Source organism: Agelaius phoeniceus, chromosome 3, assembly GCF_051311805.1.
Source record: "Agelaius phoeniceus isolate bAgePho1 chromosome 3, bAgePho1.hap1, whole genome shotgun sequence".
NCBI classification, from domain to species: Eukaryota; Metazoa; Chordata; class Aves; order Passeriformes; family Icteridae; genus Agelaius; species Agelaius phoeniceus.
In genome coordinates, this window is record NC_135267.1 from 90,758,588 (window position 1) to 90,777,012 (window position 18,425).

Below are 18,425 nucleotides of genomic sequence, written 5' to 3' on the forward strand. Positions count from 1 at the left end.
AGGTGATCTGCCACATTCATTTGAAATTGGTCAATTAGGAAAGTATAACCTGGAGTATTCCAGGTTATCATAATTTCATGATTACAAGAAGGCTTTTGTGTTTGTAAATGGAAGTTTTTAATCATATTTGGGAAGCTTTGTACTGTAACCTAACTGATACAGTAACATGTTTGTATTTGTAAACACCCTTACCCCCTCAAATCTGAAAGTTAATTATTCTGCTGATTGCAAAGGGGTGTTAATTCCTAAATGAATTTCACCATGGGATCTGTATCACTTCCCAGGGGGTGCAACACAAGAAGTAATGCCATTGATCTCTTGGGGCTCCCAAGATGCTTTCCTGGATGATCTAGGAGGAGGTAAAACCTCCTGCTGCTGGCCCTGCCTCATGGAAAGAGAAGGGTCTAGTGCCCCCACCAAAGGGTGGAAGTTACCAGGAAGCCCTTTCCACCCTGCAAAAGTGAAAGCATCTGGATATAGTATGTGAGTTATTTGGTTGTAATTTTCAAGAGGAAGCATTGGCTCATGCATTCATCAGGTGGTGCTTGAGTCCTGTGCACTTCAGTAGCTGTGGCAGGATTTTGAGAGCTTTCTAAAGAAAACCAGCTTGCCTGTCTGCCTTTCCCCTTTTTAAGACCATGTTCTCTTCATGGCCTGTATCTCCCTTCCAATCTATTTTAATTCTTTAGGAGGATACTGTATCCCCTGCTTTTAATAGAGGGCAAAAAGCTGAAAATACCTTTTCTCTCAGTATGAGCATTTGAAATATTTAAAGAACATAAATCAGAGATTTTTTTCATTGTGAAATTACATCAGTTTAAGTAATAATCAAACAAAACCAATGAGGACTGGCTGTAAGGGATTAATGCTTTGTGATCATTAACATGAGCCAAAGTGAAAACTGTAAAATGTCCATGAACCAGTGATTTATGTTTGAGTACCTTCTTCATGGTTGTACCTAAATTATCTATGAGAGTATGGTGCTGATCCTTTCTGGAGCCTCTCCTTTCTGGAGAAGTGGTTTATTTGCATTGGAACAAAAAAGAGAGGACTGGAAGAAAAACAATGGATGTCATTTCTATACATTTGACCTATGTAGTGCTGAGGCTTGCACCTGAAAAAGGCAACTGGAAAGTGCTCCTAGGTCCAATAGTGCAGATGCAGCATCATGTCTTCAGTGTGCAAGAACATTATATTAGTATTAGAATAGGAAAAGTATCGATACAAATTAAAAACAAGAAGTAAATATTATTCAGACTCAATGTATATACATTATACATATTGTACATGGATTTTAGGTCTCCATTTACTCACAACATTTTATGTCAATGGTTTTCTGTGTTGTTCGTGTATTTTGAATTGTGAGTCATTCTTGCCATCTGTATTATATTATTATTCTGGATTAAAGGAGAAATTAGGTACAGGGTGTTGTTTAACAGAACTGTACTAAATACAGTGTCTATCCAGTTTAGATTCTTTTCAAAAGGCTGGAGCAGAGAAGGTTTATTTAGAAATTTATCAGACCAAGGCTGAAGATTTGCCAGGTAAAACAGCTGTATAACAAAGGCTAGAGTGTATCATGAGAATACTCTTTAAATTTGTAATAGTTACATGTGCTTATGTGTTTGTTTTTTTTTTCAAAGGAGAAACAATTATACATAATTTGTTCCTTTTAGTCCCATGATACTTGTATTGCAAATAAGGATGGTGCTGGAAGTGAAAAGCATTTTGTATTTGACTGCTTTTCTAAACAAAAATTCCTTTTCAAAATGAAAGTTATAAAACTGGTATAATTTTGAAAAATAAGAGATGAAGAGATGAAGACAGTTTGGTCCCTGAGAATATATCTGTAAAACTGTAAAATCTATACAGTTTTTTCCAATGACACCTTTCTCCATCATTATAAACAGATGTATTTTTTCTGAGCAGCAGGCACAAGCAACCCCCAGTCAATCGTAGTCCTTAAACTGACTCATCATCTTTCCAATTCAGGCCAGAGCTTTAATTTAAGGGCTACTCCTCTTATATGCAACTGAGTAAATGTAAACCTGTCCACCTTCCTTTTGCTTATGGAGCTGCTTATGCTCTGCATCTTGTACCTCAGAAGGTTTTCAGTCCATGTAGAAACCCTCCACCAAGGATGCATTATCATGATACATAATCCTTTCATAACAAAGTGGGACATTTAGTTGGTCTGTTGATTGCAAGAAGTGGCTGGCTCCCCATCTCCTTGAGTTTCTGTCCACTTTGAGGTGCCAGTAATGCTGGAGCAGAGAGGTGATGAGCAACTCCTTTCAGCTGATGAAAGTTGTTAATGTAGCTGGCAATCAGTAGAGTGATCTCAAGAATCTATAACAGGAACATACAAAACTCTTTGAAAAATACAGTGATGTGTTTTGACTGCTGAAAAAATAGCTAACTTTTTAGCAAGTGACAATCACCATCAACTGGATAAGTACTTGTACTTTAACAAATTAATGATGGGGGGAGAGGAGATAACTAATAAAGCTTTTTTTATTGCTCCTTTAAATAATGTAATGTTATTCCCATCAGGAATCAAAGATACTTTGTCTTCCACAGTCTTAAATGATTCAGAGATGACTTATTTAATTTTGAGAGAGATGTTAAGTCCAAAAGATGACACCCTGAGAAGTTTTGCTAGAGACTCAGAGAACTCAAGATGCAGGGTAGATGAAGGGAATAAAGACTTTGGGGAGGTTTTTATCATATTTTCTCTTTCTGACCCATAGAAACCTGGCTGAGATACTGAACAGCTTGCCCAGAGAAGCTGTGGATGCCCCATCCATGGAAGTGTTCAAGGCCAGCTTGGATGGGGCTCTGAGGAACCTGGTCTAGTGGAAGGTGTCCCTGCCCAGGGCAGAGGGGTCAGAGCTAGGTGATTTTAAGGTCCTTTCCAACCCAAACCATTCTGTGATTCTGTAAGGGCACAATCTGAGGGAAACTTCAACATGTGTATTTTACTATGCTTATTTGTATGAAGAATCATGTTTTGAACCCAATTTATATGTGGAATTTTGTATTATTTCTTAAATTTGTTCAAACTAACAGCAAAACCTTTGGGTTTTGGGTTTTTTTTTTTTAATATAGTGAGTCTTCCCAGTAAAGGAGAGAATCTAGATTTAAAAAGCAGGACTTTTTCTTTCAACCAAAAGGAAAAATATCCTAGGATTTCTAAGAAGTGACTGATCTTTCAAATGTTGTGTTTTACAATTTCACTGTAGATCCCAAATGTACTTTTTGAAAAATCATCTCTGGTGCTGATTAGGCAAACAGAGTAGGTTTTAGGTACTGCATGTAATTTCTGTCCTTATCAGCCTTCTTTGTCCTTCTATGAAAACTCTGGAATGTTACAGACAGGGACATGAAAAGAACAGGAACACATCAGTACTGTCTCAGTTAGCCCTGACATTACTAATTATTTGCTCTCTAAAATCATCTGGAAAAAGCCAGAAATCTGAGCAGGCTAGGAGTAAAAAAAGGTGTTTCATCTTTCACATCTGTTAGGGATTACCCACTAGAGAGAGCACAAAAGCAGATGGAAACTGGTTCAGGTTAATAGACCAACCTTTGGCTTTGTCATGGCAAAAAGATGTTTTTCAGTTGATTTGTCCTTTGTCTGAGCATTGTTAACAACCAGCATAAAATCATCTTGATAGCCTCCAAAAGTCATCAGGCTCTTATATGTGTATGTAACTGTCAGCCTCTGGAAAATGGAAACCCCCAGAACAAAACACAAAGCTGTTAAACAGGACCATGCAGGAAAAACAGATTATGACAAATTCTTCTTTTAAAAATATAATTACACACATATTTTTCAATGGAGGTAGCCTCTTATGAATCTTGTAATTAACTATGAATTTTGGGATAGCTTCATTTAGACCTTCATGGTGAGGAGTTTCACTGTAGATGATAACTCTTCTAAGTTTGACCTCTGTTTCTATTCCAATTAATTAGATAAAAGATATAAGAACATTTCAACTCCAGTGTGTAATTCCATTTACCCAAATCTTGATTGACTTTGAGAAAAGTTAATCTTACAAATTCCACTTGAAATTGAAGCAGTATCTAAATAAATTAAATGGCAGAGTGTGAGACATCTGAAGGAATTTAACTCCAGGTAGTCTTTTTGTGCAGTGATATGTTTTGCAAACACAAAAATTAAATTCTGTTCTCTTTTTTTCACATCTCTGATGAAACATAATTGCTCTTCAGGGCTCCTCAGCTTTTTCTTACTGTTCAGGGTGTAACACCACAAAAATGGCCTTTGAGTTAAGATCAGCATTTAATCTATTGTTACACCTCACATTAATTTGCTGCAGATGTTTGCATTTAAAATTCATCGTCATTTGTACAACAACTGATTTAGTGTCCTTCCTTAGTAAACCTCTTTTTCCCCAGTTTTGCAATAGTACTATCTCTACCCCTTGCAGCATCATTTCTGATTTCCCTGATCCTTCCTACAGAAAATCCCAATGTTCCCTGGAAGCTGAGCATTCCTTGAATGTCAAGTAAGGCCTGCCACTACCTAACCTGGCAATGGCCTACAGAAATGCCACAGCTCCAGGAGCAGTGCTGGTAGAGCTCTGCAGTCTACTGCAAGCATGTTTTGCTTGTTCCCTGAGAGCTGCTGTTTCCTCTCCTCATGCTCTTTGTTTTATTATTTCTTGAACTGCAAAGAAATGTAATGAAAAGGCCCATATCAGCACAATTATAAAGCTGAGATTTTAATTTTCTGATATTCAATATTAGCACTTGCTAATAGCAACATGCCATTCTTTTTCTTTGCAGGATATAAATGAAAGCAGGGATCTTCTCAGGCATTGCTTTTCACACTGATTACAAGTCGTTTTCTATGAAAACTTGTATTGCAAATCAAAGAAAAATCTGAGCCTAAAATGACATAATTAAATAACACTGGGTTATATTACCTACTATTAAACAAAAATAATACAATGAAAATAACAATCTATTAAAGTAACTGCTCTTTGCAGAGTGTATGTATTATGAATAATACTGGAAAATTAAGTCTCCAGGAAAAGAAAATTAATGTTATTGTAATAACATTAAAATAACTATGGATTTCCTGACATCTGAATGATTAAAACATTAACATTTCATTAAATGATATAAAAACTGTATCTGATAAACAAAAATAAATTCTGTGCAAAGAATTCATTACTTACTTCTATTATTAGTGCTACTGTAATGATGATAACATTAAAACATTTTAAAAGGAATGAATTTTTGCTTTAAGAGAAGGACTAGATAACTTAGCATGGAAAGCTAATGCCATCTTTTAGATAGTATGGTGGTGAATCTCTCCAAATCATTAGTACTAAAATCTATCTTGACCAAATTAGAAATAGAAATTTCACTTACCATGGAGCTGTAGTCCAGGATGCTTACTCCATCTTCATGGACAGCAAACCATATGAAGGACTTCTCAACTGAGGCTGTTGCTAGAGGCTACAAAGAGAAATGTCCTTTAGTTACTACTTCAAAATGAGGCAATATGTGAATAATTATTAATTCTCAGCTATTACAGACCTCTCTCCATGCACAGTTCCCACTTCAATTCCCTCTCAGTGTAAATCTCAGGAAAGGAATTGAAATACCTGCCCAATGCCATGTAGGTGGCCAGTGGCAGAACAATGAACTCAAACTGATACACTTGAAACCTACCCTGGTCCTTAGTCCAATAAAATATATAGTCTCATTAATAAAATAGTCAGGTGTCTTACAGTTTGTCCCCTAGCTCATATATCTAAATACACAAAGAACAGAGTGCTGACAAGCAGTTATATATATATATATATATATATATATATATATATATATATATATGTGTATATATATATATATGTATATGTATATATATATATATATATATATGTTTACACACACACACACACACTGGGTTTAACTATTAAAACTGAAGGCATAAGGTGACAGTTCTGTTGAACAGAGCTCTTATTTGAATCAAAAGAATTAAGATACCAGTAGTTAAGAGAAATTGAGAAGGGGCCAGCATAGAAGGGAGTGCTCTAAATACCCTTAACCACATTTAGTCCTTCTGCAAGGTTCAGCTTCCACAGCCAGCTAATGATACCTTTTCAATGTTCCATTAGTTATCAGGTAAAAAGAGTCTGAACCTAAAAGGCTATCTCAAACTAAGATAGAGGGAAATGGAAACACAGATTAATAATGGAAAACAAGCAATAAGAGTATTGGAAAGTTACTATTATGATACACTCAGTACTATGGCTGTTTTATTTCAGCAGTCTATGACTTAAAAAGTAATTTGACAGGAGTTCAATCAGCTCATGTGTGACGGTGTTTGCAGGGGTCTTAGGATGAGGGAAGAGACGAGAATGTTGACTCCATGTTTTAGAAGGTTTAATTTATTATTTTATGATATATATTATATTAAAACTATACTAAAAGAATAGAAGAAAGGATTTCATCAGAAAGCTAGCTAAGAATAGAAAAAAGCATGATAACAAAAGCTTGTGACTGACTGAGACAGTCTGGACAGCTGGACTGTGATTGGCCATTAATTAGAAATGACCACATGAGACCAATCACAGATCCACTTTTTGCATTCCACAGCAGCAGATAATCATTGTTTACAGTTTGTTCTTAAGGCTTCTCAGCTTCTCAGGAGAAAAAATCCTAAAGAAAGGATTTTTCAGAAAATATCATAGCTACACTCATGTATACACAGTTATTTTTAACAAAAATATACTATTATTTGCAAATTGTATTAATATTTAAGCCCCTCGTCCCCCTCCCCAGTCAAACTGATTAAAAAGTCTCACTTTTGCTGCAAACAGTTTAGCCCCAAAGAAGGGCCATTTCCTGGCCACGGTGAGGTAAATGCGCACGCAGTCTGCGGCGCTGTGCCCACGGAGAGCCATCCATCTTGTCGACAGTCGCTGGCAAAGCTGTCTGTTGAAATGAAGGGTGGGATTTACTTACTGAAGGGAATTCCAGTGCTTGCCCACAGCAAGTTTAATGAGCAACAGAAGAATCCATTTCTTAAAATGGTAATTTCAGTTAATACAAGGACTATCACTGATGCAGTATTAAATAAATCCAAAATGTCATTTAGTATTTTAATGCACATAAAAATTATGAAGTATCTTCTAATTTCTGAAACATTATGATTAAATATTGATGTAGCAGTTGCAGCATAAAGGCAGAAAGTCTGGTACAGTTTTTAACGTGTCTCTACAGAGAATCAATGTACCTTTATCAGTACTCAACAGCTATGTCAGCTGTCATTCCAAAAATCCATCCAGCTTAGCACATATCTTTACCTGTGGCTGGTAGGAGGCGTGAGAGACGTGGCTTAGCACTACTCCCTTTTAGTATGTCTGGGCACTGCTACCCAGAATGCTACTCCTGATGCATAGCGTGTTCACACTGGGGCTTTTTTTCTGGCTCTTTCTGTCAATTTGTGGCTCCTTGGCAAGTTGGTTCAATAGTGTGGAAAAACTAATTTTCAAAAAACGCCCAGCCCAGAATACCTTTCTAGGACACTAACCTGGAGGGATGACTCACCCAGCAGCCATAATGTCATTAGAAGTAGCCTGTGAAAAGGCAGGGTTAATGTGTAGTAAAGGGAGATCCAGCACTTGCAGCTTTGCTCTTACTGTTGATGAGGTCAAACTGCACCCTTAGCAAAAACAATATAGGCAATAGGGCAGGCACAGAGTGATTCTTCCCGTGCCACAGATCTCCAGCTCAGCCAGCCAGTAGTGTAGGACTACTTAAACAGTTCAACAGATTTTTCACTTTTCCTCCATGAGTTAATCTAATCTGAGACCTTTTATAATTTGTTCTTTGAAGTTAATTGCATGAGTCTGAATACCCCATTGCCTTTTGATTATGTAATAATGTTACTATGTTCATATAATAGTAGCTTTAAATTTTCTCAACCTGAAAATTTTCTGTACTGAAGAACATCTCTATGATGTTTACTGGACTTCAAAACTGCTGTATCACTGACTGTGGATAATTTATTACACTGTTCTGCTCATTTTCATATCAGTAGGTGTTGATTTAAATGCCTTGCAGGTTATTAGTTTTAAATAAAGTGATACCATACTAGTAAGTCCACTAAGTTACATTTCCAATTTGACTGGCTGCCAGAGATTGCACACTAGAATAACTAACAGATCATGTCCTCATGTCCTTTACTTCATAACTCTTTAGTCTGTGCACACTCAGACCTCATTTAGACTTGCTGAGTAAGAAAAATAAGAATTTCAAAATCGCTGGGTTTTGTAACACTATGTAGTAACTGCTACATCTTTTGCTGGAATGTGTTATTAATAATGGTCCTTTGTTTAGATTAGAAATGTGCAGAGGAAATGGGTTGTTTAGATTAGCAAGAAAATGAGTTTCAAACACAGGTTAGGCAAATATAGCTCAACAATACATTATTCCCAATGACAATTTAAAACTTCTTTGTTTCACTCCTAGATCTTTAGAGAATATGACTCAAAAGACCCATCTCACCTTAACTGTTCATCTGAACAACCTTGCTTGTATCTCTTAGGGTAGAACTTCTCCAAAACTTGCTTTAGGGTTTGGTTGGACTTGGACTGGGAAGTGACTTGCCCTGCTGGAGTTGAGAAAGGCCGTTCAAAATCTCCAATCTCTACCTAAGGGGAAGTCCATGAAAAAAGTTTTTTGTTACTCTAAAGTAATTTTCTAGCGGGATATTATGAACTATCTTTTGATCTGTTCGACCAAGTATAAAAGAAAACAAATTTGTCAAATAATATGTACTTTTCACTGATAAAAAAGTCACACTTGTGATTTTCTTATTTTCTGTCTACCATGGAAAAAATTTAAATATCATAAAATATATGTAATTGTTCTGCTCTTAGATTGCTCTCTCTTCAGCTAACACAAATCAGTTTACATTTATTGAATAACAACATCAAATTACTTTCTCAAAACCCTTCATTTGAGCTTTTAATTTTTTAAAAATAAGACATCAAGATGATGTCTAGTAAAGGACTCTTAGACTTTCATTGAAGAGCTGTTACTTTGGAGAATTAATTTGCAGAAATCATGGAAGGAATAGTGAATGAAGAAATGGTACATGATTACATGATATTAAATGCCAGAGGGCCTTGCTGTGCAAGAGGGAAAGCACATTTTAGCCATACTGGTGCCAACAGCACCAGTATGGCTGTAAAGCATTTCCACTCCAGTTAAAAATTGCCTTACACAAATATCCCAGCCCAGTCTGTTTCCTGCACACTAATATGTAAAAGGTGAAGGTCAATTGAGTGTGAAGCAATCCTGTATCAGTTTGTTTAAGATTTTCTCCTGAAAAACTGCTGTGTGAGTTATCCATGCATAAAGATTACCTGAGCTAAAAGGGCTGTCAATTCCATTGCTAATTCTTTGTTTACAGGGAAAAGTCCATTGACTATTTGATCATTTGTCTGATACACTAGCAGCAGCTTCTCTCTGTCTGTCTCGCCATGAACTTGAACTGAAAAATAAAGCCTACACAAAAGACAGAAAGTTATTAAATAAAGAAGATATGGAAATGCATTAGCCCTGAGGATTAGCAGTATCTGCTCTGAATGTGACATGTTTATTTCAGTGGCAAAACACATTAGCAGAGCAACACTTGTACTTGAACCAGTGGGTAAATATTTAATGTCAGTCTTCTGACTTCAGTGGGAATTTTTTGCAGCCCTGTTCACGTCTTAAGAACTAAAAAAAAAAAAGGTAACTCTATTTAAAAAAATTTCTCCAGTTACACCCATTTACTATTTTTGTTGCAAGCTTCAAGTCAGCCAGTGTTTCTCAGATGAAGAAACTGCAGAAAGTGAAAAACAAATCTCGGGACAAGGCAGCGATATTGTACTTGCTAAACAAACCTGTTTTTGTAAGTAAGGCGGACAGTCCTTGTGCCTTCACATTTCCCAGGGTGTTGTTCTTTGGAGGCTTGCTCCCATTTTGAAATAATGTCACAGATCTAGAAGGAAAGCAATACAAAACTGATTTGGCATGCCTTTTTATTTGCAAATACCTTGAAAAGAAACTGTCAACTTATTTTAATGTCCTCTACCTATCACCTATTAGATACATACACAGCTTGAATTTTTAAACTCACTGAAGTATAACTTTACTTGTATTTCTTAGTCAAAGTGTTTAATAATTAACATTTTTGGGTTTTGTTTATCCTGCAACACATGCACTGCCTTTGGAAAGAAGCCATTAACATGGAAAGGCCAGATACTTGATTTAGCAGCTGCCAATGAATGTGTAAAAACACAGAGTGAGTTGTTATATAATTAATCAAATGCCTTTGATCTCTGCCTTCTTCTTCTACTACATGCCCAAGTTTTTCAGGTCCTTTTGTATGAAGTTTGTTAAAAAATGCACCAAAAGTGGTTCACAACAATCTGTGTAGGTGGGTAGGTGGGCAGATGGGGAGGCAGTAGAACAGAGATCCTAGGACCCCAACTGGGCTTCATGTCACCATTCCTTCATAAAAGAGCCTTACTGGAAGCAGTAATATGAGTAGTTTCTAAACTTACAGTTACCTAGAAAATAAGTACATATTTTATAAATTTTGCTTTCCATATGGTAATTTTTCTGATTGTGGTGACGCCGCTTGTTTATCACCAAGGCCAGGTTGTACCACACCTTGTAACTTAAAAGTGCAGCTGTGAACATTGGCCAAAGGGTGCAAAAAACTACTTGGTAGAAATACAAAAAATTAATGATTCATTAGTTGCTAAAAGACTTGGATAGTATCTAATATTTTACTAAAGTACAGATTATATTGCTTTTTGTCACTCCTTACTGCTAAGAATTTAATTCTATCAATAGAGCTAAATTTTAGAATTCAGGACAATGGCAAGCCAAAAATTGGAAATTTCTTAAACTGAGCCTTAAGCCTATTCTGTATTAAAGAAGGAACCATTTATTTTTTTTTAATTTCCCAGGATCTCCACCCCAGTATCAATGACTTCTTGGACCTCACATGGTCACCTTTTGGAGCTATATCAGAAACGTTGACTGAAATCTCTAAATCCTTGTTTGACTCTAATGCTCCTTAAAGAACTGTAACAGCTTACTTTTTGTTTTTTAACACAGCTGTTACTTCTCTGAATAATACAGATCTCTTGGAGAAGGCTTTTAACTGTAGTTCACTGAATGAACTTCAGCAACTGAAAAAGTGATCTTTAAAAAAAAAAAATCTTTCACATTAAGAAAAAAAGACAGTTTTCAGCCTGAAAATTGTTTTCCTTTACATTGTCTGAAGAGATCTCTGTCAAATGAAGATACTTTATTTTTTTATATGCACAGCCCATTAAAGACTTTTGTTTACCTTGATGTTTCCTTGAAGACAGTGCTCTATATCCTTGCCAGAGGGATCATCAGAAAACAGTGCAAATCCTGACTGAGCTGGTTTCCTCATCCCTGTATCTTGGTTCAGAGTGTTCAGAAATTCCTCTACTGTGGTAGAGGCATCAAACCCAACAACCTAAAAAAGAAGCCAAAATGTATTTTGCTGTCAAACTCATATCTGTTTCCCCTTTAAATCTAGGATTTTGAAATATAATACTTCTAGAATAATGGTGGAACTATAAGACCCATTTCATCCATTACTGTAATTGGAAATTAAAAATTTTCCATATAGGGCCTGAAAAAGATTTTCACATGGGAAGTCAGTTTAGTGGAATTGGTTTCCTTGCACTTGTTACACTTGGAATTCTATTACAGAATTTATATGATAGATAGCAGTTTAGTATCTGAGCTTTTTGTGAAAAATACCACTTGTAAAAGGAAAATTTTAATTTCCTGTACCTTTCAATATAGTGCAAAGCAAATGAGATCAATTAATCATTTTTCATCATGGGCAACTTGAGCGATATCAGGTGACAGATCTACACTGGCAGATCTAAAATAGTTTATGAATGTTGCTTTGTCACTATTACACAGGTCAGTAATATACAGAACCTTCTAAATTTAACTTCCACAAATATCAGCTTCTGTTTGCTGTGACTGGTATTGAAGCATTTTAGCAAGAGATGGCAAATAGCTTCTTTACAGGTAGCAGTGGCTGATGTTCACTTAAATCTTTATTGAGAGTGTTTTCCTGTATTTGACATTGTTGAAAATGTTTTGGTAAAAAAATATCTTGAAAATGGATCATGAACTATTGTTTGAACTTCTCAGTGCCTGGCATTAAAATAAAAATCTGATTAATCTTCAGAGATTAATACAAGAGTTTTTAATACCATTATAATTGTTATTTGCTGATCCCACTGAGGAAATTTATGTATTTAATTACTATTTTCTTAGCCCTTGTAACTATACAATTTTGGGCAGTAAATAACTAATGAGCAGTTACTCCTTTTTTTTTTCCAAACTTCAATTTTGAAACCCTTTAGGATGATTTAAATGTTAGTTGGCTTAAATGTAGGTTGTTTTTTTTCTGTTTTACTGGGCAAGCAGTAAGCAATTAAGAAACTTAGAGATGAAAAAATGCAAAGTACCTGTGTTGCAATCTGAAATAAAAAAATTATTTGATATAGCTTTGATTTCATATAAGAAGTTGCTTTCTATCTAGGAATACTATGAATTGTTAAAACTCTTCTCAGCCATCTCTCACAGCTGGAAACATAAACCAGGATGTGAAGCAGCATGCTTGGAAGCCCATGGAATGTGTCCTAGGGGCTTTGACTAATGACGTCCCCAGAGAGTTTAGAATGGAGCCATGTTTGTTCTGTAACAAATATGGTTGTCCTTCAGGACTGATAATGGGAGTTACAGCTGTGCTTCCAGGACTTCACTGAGATATTTAACTTCCAAGATGTCTGATGAAAGGAAGTGGAATTTAATACCTTTCCTTTTCCTTCAGTCTAATTCATTCATCTGGTGGTCAGGTTAAATAAGAAACAGAGTTTTGGCAGTTCTCACTCTTACAAGGTTTTGCTTTTTTCTTTCTCTTCAAGGTTTTCCCCCAAACCTTTACTCTTAGTTGATCAAATCAGATCACAAGTACTTTGTGCCTGCCATTGCTGGCACTGGCACAGGAGGAAACTCGAGCCATGTTTACCTTCCTCTTTTTGATGTACTGCTTCGTGTATGTGCTGACAGCAGGGGGCTGGGAGAGCTCAGATTTCGTGGCCTGCATGACATTACCTGATATATGCCATTCATGAAATGAACTGGAATACTGAAGGGCAGGGAATGGTGGTAGGGATTTCTCAGGAGAGTGGAAAGGATTTCCATTCTGGAAGGTCTGGCTTCTCGGTCTCCGTTCTGCTGCGTACGTTCTACACAGCGCTGGCAGTATATAGCATATTTCCCAAATTCAGTCCTGTGGCAAAAAGAGAAATAAGGCAATTCCTGGGGACTGATTGAAAGGATAGGAAACTGTGAGTGAATATTTCTGGAGAGGCCAGATGGGAGGGCATTCAGATTTCACTCGGTGAGATTTCCAAAACATTTTTTTGCACGTGGAATTAGAAAGAAAATTAGTCAACTGAGACCAGCAGAATTGTGCCAAAGGTGAACATGGCACAGGGTGTGTTGTGTAACTGCCATATTTTGGTTTTCACAGTTTTGCAACAGTCAGAGTAGGCACTGCAAAATATTTTTTTTTAAACTTACAATTTTCCCAAGTGATGCACAGAAGTAACATGTACTATATTTTAGTAGCAATTCTACTCAAATTCATTTTAAAATATACGTCAAAAGATCTGATATATTACAGGAAAGATTGAAAACAAGGTATTTCAAAAAGACCAATTGACTAGCTGGGTAATAATATTCAGGCACACCTGGAATCTGCATTCTTCTTTAAGTGAAGTTTAAGAAGCCAAAGGAATGGATGCTGGGGCAGGAAGAGTCCAACGCAGAGGGCCAAGAGCTGCAAGCCCTGAACAAAAGGAATACATTCACTGTTTTAAACATCCTACAACATAAAACTTCCTGCTGTGCCTGCTGGCCAGCAGTGCAGCTTACTGCCAAGTTGAGACTGCTAAAATAGGAATGAAAAAACAGAGAAAAAGCTGAGTAAATAAGCATGTAACTAATAACTATAACTAATAAGCATATAACCTCATTGAGAGGCCCAATACTCTCTGTCTATTTACATGTGTACACCCAGTTTCTTTTGGGGCTGGAAGTGGGAAAACAGCTGAGTTTGTATAAAAAGCAGCTAATACAAAGGAACAGAAATACTTAGGGTGCACGCCCAAGCATTATGATATGAGGAGAAGCCTGTGCAATTTTAATTCATCTCTCCTGTTACACATATTATGAAGCAACACATGAGACATTTTGTCTCCCACCAAATTTATTTTTATTGAAAAAAACAGTAATTCAATATTTTGGTATATTGTTGTTGCTCAGTATGTATTTATTGGTTTCACTTAATACAGAGTGCTCTCATGTACCCTGATAAACACTTACTAACATTGCAACTACTTTTCTCAAAATCAGTATATCAACACTTCACACTGAGATTTTAAAAATGGTTTTTCTCTATCTTGATTTATCTGACTTGCTTGGTATTAAACAGAAAATTGACAGCACTGGCACAGATACTCCCTTTCATCAAATATCTATACTTTGATGGAGGATAGCATTGGCTCTGTTGAAGGTATGCACTGCAACAGAAGCAAGGGTAGGAGACTACAGCAGGAATTTAGGACTTAAAAAACTTAGTGTAAGGCTGAAAAGCTTTTACTGCATGTATTAGCTCTTAAAAATCATTCCAGGGAGTAAGGATAACAACAAGTTATTTACCTTCATCAGAGGGAAGACCTTGCCAATGGTAAGAAGAGTACCAAAGAAGAATTATAGTAAGTTTAAATTCCATCAGCCATACGTAGCTTCACTGTGTACTAATTGATGTGAATCTACCATGTCTGTTATAAAAGCTTTGTGAATGTTTTAGCTGTGCATACATTGAATCATAGAATGGAAGGAGCCTTAAAGATCATCTAATTCCAGCCCCCTGCATTGGCAGGGACACCTTCCACTAGACCAGGTTGCTCCAAGATGGATTCAACCTGGCCTTGAACAATTCCAGGGATGGGGCACCCGTGGCTTCTCTGGGCAACCTGTGCCAGTGCCTCTCCAACATCAGCCATCTCCCAGGTACAGGCTGTTTCTAACCAATTGGTATGGCTGAGCTACTTTCTGTGGTAAGACAAAAACATGTCTATTACAGAAGCCTTGATATGGTAGCTTCCTTTCTCATTTTCTGATCAATCTCCTAGTTCTGTAGGCATTGCTCCATCATAAGTGCAATGTTCCAGTTCTGTTAATTCTATGCAAGCTCCACATATTGGCTTTCCTTTCAATTCATTTTGTGTCTGGATAGCAGTGAATAGCTGGTAGTGGACAAAGGGAGGAATTTCATGTCTTAATAATGTAGCATGCAGAGTGAATGCAGAACAGCATGGCACACAAGAGGGGACATCTATCAGAAGCCCTGAGCCTTATCTGATATTCCACTACATGACACCACAGCTTTACTTCACACTCATGCAATTGAGTCATCTGCTATGTGGCTTAGCCCACCAAGCTTCCTGAGGCAGCACCTCTCTTAGGAAAAAAGCAGTAAAAAAGAATTAGGTTTCTTACATTCTTAACAGTTGACTTGAAGACAGCCCATTTTATGTCCACCCTTTACAAACAGCATGGGCTGAGATATATTCCACCATCAGACACACATATTTTGTTGGAGAATAGCATCAGCTTTGTTTCAGGAAAACACAGCAGCAGTGAATTGGATCTTAACTCAGCAGATGCTGCAGAAGAGCAGAGCCTCTTTACCATCCTAAGCACTCTGTGTAGTTCCTTCATTGCTGCTGAAATCACCACCATTAAAATAAATACTGGGTTACCTGTATTGGTCCTGCCTGGTTTTGTGGATGTCGACGCCTGGTCTGTTTAATAAGTTGGCAACAGATCTCATTTTGAAGTTCAGGATGTGTGAGGCAGATCTGCAAAGCACTTTGGGCCAAAGATACATGGTAATCAATGGCAGGAGAGTCAACTGCAGCATTTATAAACAACTGGCAGGTCTAGATATAAAATAATAAGCAAGTGAGTTTACATACAAGGGAGCTTCAGCAAATCTTTAAGATGTTCTGTATATCAAAAGTGTACTTTAACTGAAATCACAATTAGTTAAATTAGTTTTCCAAATCATCAGTAGATTTGGAAAGCTCTGCTGGTTCTTCAAAATGGGGTGAAAAGGGGCCAGAATGGATATAAATCTATACAGAGAGACTTGAGATAAAACACTTCCTACAACCTATGCTGTTCACTCTGTATCTAACAGAGTGAACTGTAACAGGGGTTGGAACAATTGTGGTGGCAGGCAAATTTAAGGACATGCTGAACACAGCTCACCCCTCTACAGGACTTGGAAATTCAATGTCTACAGCTCTCAGTGCCAGACAATGTGAAATGCTTCTGTAAGTAGTGAGCACAACATGGCAGCAAAACACAGATAAAAAATCCATAACTCAGAGCCATTGATTTACATCTTGGCTTTCCACGGTATTTTTACTGTAGGATAAGTATGACCTTGCCTATAGCCAGTACTGCCTCAGGAAAGCCAGCATTTGTTGTGTTGTGTTAGAAGAAAGGATATATATCACTTGTTGCATTTACTGTATACAATAGTTGAATTTTTAAGGGATATAAGCAAAAATACAAGAAGTGGATGGAAGCCCAATCTATTTCTAGTCTATTTTTATCATAAATGGGATAACTGAAACATGATGTGATCTGTTTTTAAATTCCCTACCTGACTTCTAAGCTGATTTATACAAGGTTTCAATGAAGGTCATACAAGTAATCTCTAATTAATTTACTTTAGGCAAGTGTCTGTGATTTGAATTAGGTCTGAAAAGGGATTTCCAAGTAGATGTAAATTTGTTTTACAAATCAAAGAAGTACATTTCCTTGTAAATTTTCATGCTGCAGGGTTGCAGAAAATAAGATGAATGTACTTATTTGAAGTGTTTCAAACATCCCAGAGAAATAAGCTGGAAAGTTTGCCTAAAAGTGTCCATCATGAAGCATACAGTGCTTGTCTTGAATTCCTCTCTAGATCTGAACCATAACATCAAAATTTTCCAGATAGTGGATGCTTCAGGGAATTTGTTCTTTAGATTTGTCTAAGTTTTGTGGAGAAAGTTCATTTATTCAACCTCCACGCTTCCAACTTGTAATTTATTTCACAACGTACAGACAAAGGAACAGCAACATTTTGTCTCTGAATTAGCCTTTATAGCCTGGAAGAGGTTAATGGCATTGCAGCATTCTCCCTCTCATAGGCATTAACTACCTACCTGGCCTCCAACTGGCAAAGCTGTAAGGCACACAGAATTTCTCAAGAACCTAGCTGTGGCTCAGTGGTTGTGAACCACTATGTCTCCTAATCATAGAGCAGTTTTACTACACTGAGACATATATATGTATTTTTAAAGATCTGTGAGAGTCTTTAAAAGTGAACTCAATTCTTGTGAAATACTTTTAATAATTTTTCTATGGAATATTTTCTCTATTTCTATTACTGAATAATTGGTCTTTTAAGAATAGCTACTTCATATGAAAATATTTTCTTTTTATTAAAAAGAGCAGTAAAATCCCTGCTTTCTATCTTGCTTTTAAATAATCCATGACTTGCCTAAACTTAAAATTTACTTTCTTTTTCTTCTGATTTTTAAAATATCTCCCAGATGATTTAAATGTATCTACATCAAAACTTTTGCCTATGATTTTTTCCCTGAGTCTAACTGAAAAAACAGTATTTCAGATACAGTTTTCTGAATGCAGACATCTGTCCATGCTGGTAGATTCTTTGGAGCTATGAACTTCAAGGTAAAATTATTATCACTTATGATGATGATGGATTTCTCTACTAACTTGCACTTTATCAATAACTTATCAAATAAGTAGGAACACCAAAAGCTGAAGCCTAAACTGCTCCCTCATAACTAAAGACTATCTTTACATTGTAAGTGATAGTCTTTGGTGAGGTAATATGGGCACATTTTGCTGCTGTCCATTAGTTACCTCCATGAAAGATAAAAAATAAACATCTCTTTTTTCTAATCTGTTGAATGTATCTGGTAAGCGAAATAATAGCCATTCTTTAACAAAGAGTTAAAATAGTCAGTTAATAAAAAAGGCATCTGCTATGGTTTTACCTTAAATAATTTAATTGCTTCAGTTTGCAAGGCTTCTGATGGCAGTGTTGTAAGAGGGGAAGTAATTCCTTCTTTGCTATGGCAAAGGGTAGGATGTCTCCAAATTTGAGAAGCTAAACGGATAAAATATATACATTTTGCAATTAATTCAGTTCATAGGTACATTTACTAAATAAGCAT

At 36.5% G+C, this 18,425-nt stretch overlaps 1 protein-coding gene across 1 annotated transcript in view; it reads right to left on the reverse strand.

Annotated features, from left to right (window-relative positions):
• Positions 1–1,015: 1,015 nt before the first annotated feature.
• Positions 1,016–18,425, reverse strand: part of PLEKHH2 (pleckstrin homology, MyTH4 and FERM domain containing H2) — a 54,245-nt gene continuing 36,835 nt past the window's right edge. Inside the window, exons 19-30 of the mRNA XM_054630007.2 lie at positions 18,246–18,358; positions 15,927–16,106; positions 13,851–13,948; positions 13,210–13,387; positions 11,390–11,545; positions 9,930–10,027; positions 9,408–9,549; positions 8,545–8,690; positions 6,840–6,969; positions 5,401–5,487; positions 3,587–3,724; positions 1,016–2,349 (exon numbers count right to left, since the gene is read on the reverse strand). Of these exons, the coding sequence (XP_054485982.2) occupies positions 2,167–2,349; positions 3,587–3,724; positions 5,401–5,487; positions 6,840–6,969; positions 8,545–8,690; positions 9,408–9,549; positions 9,930–10,027; positions 11,390–11,545; positions 13,210–13,387; positions 13,851–13,948; positions 15,927–16,106; positions 18,246–18,358 (1,649 nt within the window). The 3' untranslated portion in view covers positions 1,016–2,166. The remainder of the gene's footprint in view (positions 2,350–3,586; positions 3,725–5,400; positions 5,488–6,839; positions 6,970–8,544; positions 8,691–9,407; positions 9,550–9,929; positions 10,028–11,389; positions 11,546–13,209; positions 13,388–13,850; positions 13,949–15,926; positions 16,107–18,245; positions 18,359–18,425) is intronic.